The 8,835-nt window shown below is 43.7% G+C and overlaps 2 protein-coding genes across 2 annotated transcripts; both read right to left on the bottom strand.

Moving 5' to 3' along the window:
• Window positions 1-6,163: 6,163 nt before the first annotated feature.
• LOC9639431 (scarecrow-like protein 33) lies at window positions 6,164-7,609 on the bottom strand. Its single transcript, XM_002991271.2, has one exon. The coding sequence runs from the start codon at window positions 7,607-7,609 to the stop codon at window positions 6,164-6,166; it is 1,446 nt and encodes a 481-aa protein (XP_002991317.2).
• A 165-nt stretch (window positions 7,610-7,774) lies between these two features.
• On the bottom strand, window positions 7,775-8,146 carry LOC112342771 (F-box/kelch-repeat protein At4g19330-like). The gene has a single exon (XM_024665074.1). It carries the CDS (start codon window positions 8,144-8,146, stop codon window positions 7,775-7,777), a length of 372 nt encoding a protein of 123 aa, XP_024520842.1.
• Window positions 8,147-8,835: the final 689 nt, after the last annotated feature.

Below are 8,835 nucleotides of genomic sequence, written 5' to 3'. Positions count from 1 at the left end.
AATCAAGAAAAAAAAAGGGAAGAAATGGAATGGAAGCAATGGACTCAAAAAATGGAAGTGGAAGCAATCAAATCGAAACTCACCCTTGGCGGCATCTTTCCTCCCTCGATTTCTTGATCGTGCTAGATTTCTTGTGCGCTCAATCTCTCCCGCTCGCGCACTCAATCTCTCCCGCTCACGCACTCAATCTCTCCTGCTCGCGCGCTCAATCTCTCCTGCTCGCGCGCTCAAACTCTCCCACTCGCGCGCTCAATCTCTCGATCTCTTGCACGCTCAATCTCTCGATCTCTTGCACGCTCAGTCGCTCAATCTCCTTCGCGCTCAATCCCTCGATCTCCTTCGTGCTCAATCTCTTGATCTCTCGCGCGCTCTACCCACAATGCGAACAGTAACCTAATCTTGGCAGCTACCCTAACCCTAATCCTGACGGCTGCCCTAACCCTAACCAATCTCTAATCCTGGCCGTTCATTCCGAATAACCTAAATCTCAACCATCACAATATCTTTGATCTTATTTTATCTTATCATTATTATTATATGTAAATTATGCTTCTTTATTTTGTATATTTTAATGATGGTATAACTAGCACCTATCAACATTTCTGTTATTAGAGATATGATATTATATTTTACAAATTATCTAGAAAGGATGCATTCTCATCACTATTTTGTACATATTTTGGAATCGTTACAAGAACTTCAAAGAGTATAAATAAGGCACGTTAAAATATGTTGTACTATATCCATCTATGAATGGATGAATCCTCATCCAGAAATTTATTTTGTACTGTATTAGATCCTAAACAATAGGCACGTGCTTTAAATGTCATTGAGCAGTGTTCACAATTATGGATAAAACTTGAGTTGTACTACGAATCAAATCTGTTATTGAAGAATAAGATTTGACAAGATCTATTATCATCTACCACTTAAAATTTGACAACTTGACATATCACACGTGTTGATAGTTAGATTGGATCTCTTGGTTTGACACGTTATAGCAGAATGTCATTATTGGTATCATTATTAACTATCAAACTTCACGTGCTGAAAATCTTTCCTTGGATCTATGTGTATACATGCATCAGACATCATAATAGATGACAGTAATATTAATACTGTCACACTTACACATGTTAAATTTGCTATAGAATTTAAATTCATTTTGTACGTTGTCTTCTTATTACTCTATTTAAATTTCAATTATGTTTCACTATAGATTTTTACAAGTAGCATAAAGAGAGAGAACTCCAAAACTTATTGAGAAGGATGGAGAGGTTTCTTCTTCATTTTCGAGATCACCCACCTCTTTCATTCTCTCAGAGTATTGTTTCTGAAAGTTTTTTATGTCGGCATTTTGATCTTCGTCTTGGCTCTATTTCTTTAGAGGCTGTGATCCGCAACGACATCGGTATAGTTGCATACTCGGAGTTTCTTCTTTCTGGTGTGGGCGAGGGTGGACAACAATGGGATTTACAAAATTCCAAGTCGAAGGAGATTCGAGTGTTTGGATCTCCAGTCAAAATGCCAAAATGCGCTCCAGCGAAAGTGAATGTGAAGCAAGAGTCAGTCGTTATCCTCTCGTCCTCTTCTAGTTCAAGTGAAGATGTCATGCTAGTGTCGGCGCCAAATTCACCAGCTCCAGCTCCAACTTCAGCAATATTCAAAGTCGTTAACAATGCTTTCCAGTTTTCATGCCTCTCAATCGACGTGCACTTGTTTTTGTATAGGCTTGTGGGTGAGCTTCCATCCTCCTACAACGGCAGCATTTTCTTCGAGCTACCACCTCTTGTCAGCAGCACAGGTTCCAAACGGAAGGGGATGGAAACCAAGCAGGATGTCCACAATTGGTGCAAGATCAAGACCACACACTTCCAACATTTTGAAGGCACAGTGTCTATAGTTCATTGTGGCGGGCATTTAGATTGTGTGGATGAAGCATGCAATCGAGACCGCTCTAGAAACTCTATATTTTTCGAAGGGTCTGCAGTCAATCCTCCAGCCTGTGATACCATTGCTGTTGGATTCAAATGTCGATTCTGCAAAAATGCTCCTCTATGTCGTGCTATCTGCGAGGCCAAGATGTACTACTTTCTTCCACGGGATGGAGTGGCTGGAAGAGCTGCAGTGCATGTTGGCACACATATGCATCCAATGCAGGAAGGGATACAAAGGAGTTCTCTCAACCGTTTCAAAGATGCTGTACAGGAAGAGACTATGAGAAACTCATCTGCAACTCCGAAGCATGTTCAGAAGACTGTCCTCAAGGATTTTATCGCAAATACCTTACTCAATCCAGGTTGCCAAAAGACTCAACTAAACGAGGCTAGCTTGCGGGACTCACTACGAGGAGTACAACCTGCTACTAGCCTAAGGAGGTACATCCGTTATTTTTCATACGTTATAATAATAATTTTTTCTTACATTATATTGTTTAGGATAAAATCTTGGATGTGTGAATCTCGAGAGGGGAAGTTGCAATCAAAAATTGACTCCATCCTTGAATTGAAACGGACCTGTCCATACGAGTTCATCCACGGAAGTTTGTTTCCAGACCAAGTTATGAATGAGCAAGAGTGCCCCTTCGTCTTCAAAATGTCTACCATGGGCCCTGCCTCTGGCGTAGATCTTGTCTCCCGAATGGACATGTTTGGGTCCAGTGACCTTGCAAATGCATGGGTACATTTTGACCATATGGAGCGTGTATCCGGTTGGACAACCATGGGAGCTCATGTGTATGATCCAAGGTAATTTTTATTCTCATTATATTGAAATTGTTATAATATTTATGTTTTCATAGGCTACGTTGTAACTTAACAATTGCGACAGCAAAGTTTAAAGTACAAGACTAGACAGCACAGGAAATATTTTGGAAGTCCCTCTCTGATATTGTCCTAAAGCGGACTGGTAAGCCTGCAAACTTTCGTGGTTTCATGGCAGATGGGGCTGGTGCAAACTGGAATGGTATCCGAGCAGTTTTTGGGAATGGTCAACCATTGGAAGGTCGTGAGAGGACTTGTGAGTTCCATTGGGCTCAAAGCCTAAACCAGCACTGCCACCTTATCAAGCCAGAGTTTCAATCAATATTTAAGGAGTTGTGCAAACAATGGCAGGTTGCACCTTCTGAAGAAGAGCATGAGGCAAAAGCAAACGAGATCCGAATGTGGTGGCGTGAAGATGGCCATACAGACGTAAGTTGCCTACCACAACTTGAGTCATGGTTAGGATGGTGGGAAGTTAGGATGTTCCAATGGGGACATCACTCTTTTCAGGTTGGTTTATATTTTTTCTTCTCCTTTTATTACCTTTTAATATTGCCTTTTTCATTAGGATCAACCACTTGAGGACATCGCATACACCCCAACTGTGAATCTCTCCGAAAGTAAGCATTGGAGTTGGCGTTCCTCTGAGGCAGGGAAAGGGAAGATGAGTCTATACGAAGCCTATCTATCAGATTTGATACGTGCTATAGAGCAATCTTCAAAAGCACTGGCATTCGAGGAAGGAAGATATATGGGAACAGAGCCTTCTGTTGAGATGTTACATGATAGGATGAAGAGAAAATTAACTCCACCCGCCCGAACAGTGGCAACTGCAGTTGAGGAAGTGGTCCGTGGCACATCTATGGAGTACACTCCCCGAGCTTCTATTGGTGATATGAAGACTATTCACTCAAAGCGTCGTTTTACCTTTGCTGGGGACGATGTTGGTACGGACCTTGGAGCAAAAAGCTCCCACAGGCCTGATGTCGAGTACCATTCTGCTCCAAGACACCGCTCTCGGACTGAGCCACCTCAAGTGGCTGATGAAGAGAGTGCATCGCAACAGGTTGAAATTGCTTACCGTAGCGTGGAGCCGAAGCAATGGGCAATCCGACGTGTGCCAGCAAAATCAAATGTAAGGTGTGTGGGGATGCTTCCGAGGGGCAAGTGTTGGGCCTGGATTCGTGGTGAAAAATCTGCTTCTGTTCCAGCCCCATGTTTCTATGGGGAACGAAAGCAAGCAGGATTTTCAAGATGGTGCTGGCTATATTGTTGCAACACCGACGCCAACCATACGAAGCGGCTTGAAGACACTATAGTGACTAAACCTGATGCAGTACCTAAAGAATGGCCAGTTGTTAATGGGGTCGCGCTCACATCGGATGAGATTGAAAACCTTGAGAAATCTGGTTTTAATCTTGAGAGGAGAGTTGGAGACATGAGTGACAGGAGCAGGACTATTCCTACAGAGATGCACAGGAGGCCAGCACGAAAAGGTAAAGCAGTTAAATTTATTGGTACCGTCTCCAAGCAGAAGCAAGGTAAAATAAACTTGGCTCAAACACTTGAGTGTGAGATTCTCTCTACGAAGTACATCACTGCGCTTGCAAAGGAGTACATAGTCAAAACAGAAGGTGGAGAGTACACAATTGCCATTCACAACTTTCCTTCTTGCACATGTCCAGACTTTACGAAGCGCGAGGAACATAGGAAGGCATATGCTCCTTGCAAGCATATGTACTACATCTTCATCAACATCTTGCACCAGGATCCTAAAGTGGATATTCATATACACCAAGCAAGCCTTACTATTGCTGAGTTGCAGAAAACTTTTGGAGCTAATTAGATTTCTCCAACATTATCGATGTTTATTCTCTATCAATAAAACTTATTATACTTTATATAATTAATACAAATGTGCTTTTTCATTTCACTTTTCATTTTATATGCTTCCGAGTGTTCTTCTCGCAATACTGCCCATAGTACTCGTGTGTCTCCATTTCTGTCTTTACCATCTCAAAAAATATTTCATGGTAGTCTTTCGGGTGCGTGATGTTGCAGTGTGTCGCAAGAGCATATATACCATCATACTGATCATTGCCATTGTTTCCACCAGACGCTAGAAAACATATGGGGCACTTCTTGAAAGTGGCAGAACTGCACTTTTCTAAAACAAGTAAGAGGGCATTCTTTTTCACCCAATTTGTTGCACCCTCTGTCATTGCATTTATCTCCAACTCATGATCACTATCCTCACTATCCTCTCTTTCATTCTCTTGTGTGATTTGGTTATGTTGTGCAATGGGATAGTTATTGCATCTCCTAGCCCTTGAGCCCTGGGAAGAAAGATTGTGAGAGTTAAAATTACCAACACTAGAACCCATAGACATTTGTGGGTGTATTTCCCTTTTTTCGAATGAGAGTGTGAATGAAGATCTATAAATTCTAGACAGTATGCTACAACAAACCCCTCAAGAATGTATTCTACAAAGAACCAAGTCTTTCTTTTATATGCAATAAGCTTACATCAACGGTTATTTTTTTTCCTTTCAAACGGTTATATGGCTTCACATAGAATCTTATTTCAAATTTAATAATTTTTTAATTCTGACAAACCTAACATTTACTAGCCAGAAAGCATAGAGTACAAATTTAAAGAAGTGACAAGAATACTCTTTTTTCAAACATTTTATTTTATGTTCTAACAAATGTCCCTATCATTGCATGTAGTAAATATTTAAATTATTAGAACAAAATGTGTTATTTAGAACATTTTTATCTATATAATATATAGAGAGTTATTAAATTATTAGGTTCGCCATAACCTTAAAATTTTAAAATTTATAATGTTTGTACTAAATTACAATTGAAAATTGAGCTCAACTCGTGAGCTCAACTCTTCAACTCGTGAGCTCAAGTATGGTCCACGCCCCAGCTACACACCCCACAACCTGGCTGGAGGTGGAAATGGAGTACCTGGATAGTAAGACAGGCTGGGAGCTTCTTTATGGCCTTAGGGATGTGGAAACACTCTGGGGTCAGAGGGTGGCGTGTCTGAAGGCTGCTCACGGGGTGAAAGTTGGCAAGACAAGCAGGCTACATATGACGTGCATAGCAACATGCATGACAACAATGTTAGGTTCATTGACTTTGACTGGGCCAACCTTTATGACAACAATGGAGGGAGTTTGAACCAACAGGCAAGCATGATTTGTTCCTTTCACAATGCAGGCAGGATATGGAACTGAAGAATGTGTCTTTATTGACAGCAACAACAGAAGATTACTAGGCCTAAACCACTCTGGAAAGAAGATAAGTAAGAGATGATAGGGAGAAGAGAGTGCTGGCTGCTAGTCAAATTTCAGCCACTTCTTAGTCAACACGCACGAGTGCAAGAGCTTTTAGAAGTGGTATCTTTTTGAACTCTTGGCGCTGTACGAATTTCTCGGCTTCACGCCAGGTTTCCATGCACAAATCCCAAACGCCAGGGCGTCCTTCCATGCCAGTAGCAACCAGTGCCCATCCCTGTACAAGCTAAACTTCTCGCCTCTCCAGATCAGCCTGGCTGTCTCGATAACTTGGTCGCTCAGAGGCAGCTGCTCGAATCCAGCTTTCTTTGCCGTCGAATCCCAGTAGTAGTATGGCCCCGGCCGTTCCACTCGATCCACCCCTTCACAGGCCACCACATTCATGATGCTCCTCTCCACAAACTTTCTTGCGAAGCCAAGCTCTTGCGGATGATCCTTAAGAACCTCTCCAAAACCGTTTAGAATGTTGGCATAGTACGCAAGTGTCGCCTCAAAGCGCTGGACGAAGAACGGGGATGAGACGTTGGGGTCGGCGCTTTGCAGAGACTGGATCAACAATGCCGGCTGGAGCTTGAGCATGCGATCGAAGAACACCTTCCTTGGATTGTTTGCTGCGGTGGAGTCGTCCCTCAAGAATCGCAGTCTCCTGTTTGTGTTGATGACCACAAACTCGTTCAAGCTGTTGCACTGCGGCTGTGCGAGCTCCCAAGAGTCTGCAGTGATGTAGTTAAACTCAAACGGAATCCCACACAATTCTGCGAACTCGAGTAAATGCTTCCCAATCTGTGCACCATCTATCATCCCAGACGAGTCGATTCCTGTCATCCTCAGCAGTGGAGCTCCCTCGGGTCGCTGAGATAAAGCTCGGATAAGCCACGGCCACTGGCTGCCATACAGTATCCCGTAGTCCACAATATGAATCCGCTTGGCTCCCTTGCACGCCTCGAGAATTATGTGATTCGAGATCACCTCGGTGGCGCTGAACCACGGGAGGTTCATGCACAAAAGCCCCACGTAGCGCTTCTGAGAAACCTCTCTGGACAGAGCCGAGTAGAGCTGTGAACCACACCCTTTAAGCCTTGCTACCAGTGCGTTGACGAAGAACAATGCGGTCCTTTCTAAGTGGCTGTTTTCGGATGTCACTGAGTTCTTGATCAATCCGATGAGATTGTAAACCTGTGCCGAGTTCCTGGCTGCTACTGCTCTTGCGCACTCTCTGAGCAAGCTAAATACTTCCTGGTCGACCTGTTCTTGATCACTGTCCGGAGACTGGACGCAACCTCTTATGATGGAATTCAGGTCGTCCATGTAAGCCTGGTATCTGTTCTGCTGCGGGGTTGCAACCTCCTGCTCGTCACTATCACTATCCCCGCCTAAAAGCATCTTGGAAAGGTAACTCAGCGCAGGATCGTCCAGCTGCAAAACAGGAGCCGCAACTGGAAGTGGTTCAATTCTTACTTGGTGTTGCAAAAGGGCCTTCTGCAGCAGCGGAATCAAGCTGCCCGTTGTCATTTGCGACCTGTAGCCCTCTTCCTCCATCATGACCTCGAAGTCAAAAACCCTCCAAGCCGGAAAGAATCATATACAAGTCAAAAAGGTGTTCTGATTTACCTCAGAAATGTGATCTCAATTGATCACATTCCCCGAATTTCAGAGAAAGATCGTATCAAAAAAGTCAATAGAAGGATCAGTGACTGCATGTTTTCACATAAAAACGTGACGTGTTCTTGCCTCCCACGACTTCTTGCCATTGTCGTATCTCAACAACAATGATCCCGCCTTGTCGGACTTGTACATCTGGTTGGAGTGCACAAAGCAGCAGTGCCGCTCCTGCAATCCAAGGAGGTCCGCCACTTCCCAGGAAAGATCTCGAGCTGAGAAAACAAACGTCGGGCCACCACAGCACGAGGTCACAACCATCTTGCTGTCATCGACGAGGAGGGCGTTGTGAAATCTGTTTTCCAGCGATGGTGGAAGGGGGAGAGGATCCCATCGATCCTCCACTGGTTTGTATACCTCAGCATCTGGTTCCTCCCCCATACTGTTGCCACCCACGATGTAGAGCTGACCCTCCATAGCCGCGGACACATAGCACTTTCGTCGATGCAGCATTGGCGCCGTGATGCTCCATCAATTTGTGTGTGCATTGAAGATGCTCACTGATTTGTTGCGGCCCCATCTCCCAAGAAGATAGAGCTTGCTGCCGATGGCCCTTCACTTGAATCCTCTCCTGGTGTCGAGCATGAAGCCCTACAAGGAGGAGGAGGTAATATCATCCATTCACTACTGGATTGAACGCAATGATTGAAAGCTCGTCCCTAAGCAACACCGTGGCAACAAGCAATTCCTTGTCCAATCCCTGGGTGGAGTGATCATCATAGAACTTGGCACTGGAGATGAGATTCCTCCATGCTCAGCTCACTTGGTACATCTGCTCATGGGATGAGAGTGACACTTGCAGGAGGCATTAGTAAGTGGCATTGTTGTCCAGGCCAGGGATAAGCAACACTATTGCCGCCTCTTACTCTATTGATGATCGCCACTTCAACTGTAAAATTTGCCTCTTACTCTATTGATGATTGCCACTTCAATTGTCAAATTTTATAGTTTGTGGTTGACATTTCTAACCAATAAAAGAATTTATGCAACTTCTCAGTCATACAATGATGTCTTATATATTTACGTAGAATAGAAGAATCATGGTAAGTGTGGAAAAAGGGTGGAATAAATATTAAAGGTTTGATTAGCAGTAAATGATTATCAGG

Source organism: Selaginella moellendorffii, unplaced genomic scaffold (genome assembly GCF_000143415.4).
Source record: "Selaginella moellendorffii unplaced genomic scaffold, v1.0 SELMOscaffold_118, whole genome shotgun sequence".
Classification (NCBI taxonomy): Eukaryota; Viridiplantae; Streptophyta; class Lycopodiopsida; order Selaginellales; family Selaginellaceae; genus Selaginella; species Selaginella moellendorffii.
The sequence above is the reverse complement of the archived record's forward strand: the minus strand, read 5'-3'. Positions and strand labels throughout refer to the sequence as shown.

Excerpts from the sequence above, each read along its gene's own strand:
- LOC9639431 (XM_002991271.2), bottom strand. The coding sequence starts at position 7,609 with ATGGAGGAAGAGGGCTACAGGTCGCAAATGACAACGGGCAGCTTGATT.
- LOC112342771 (XM_024665074.1), bottom strand. The coding sequence starts at position 8,146 with ATGGAGGGTCAGCTCTACATCGTGGGTGGCAACAGTATGGGGGAGGAA.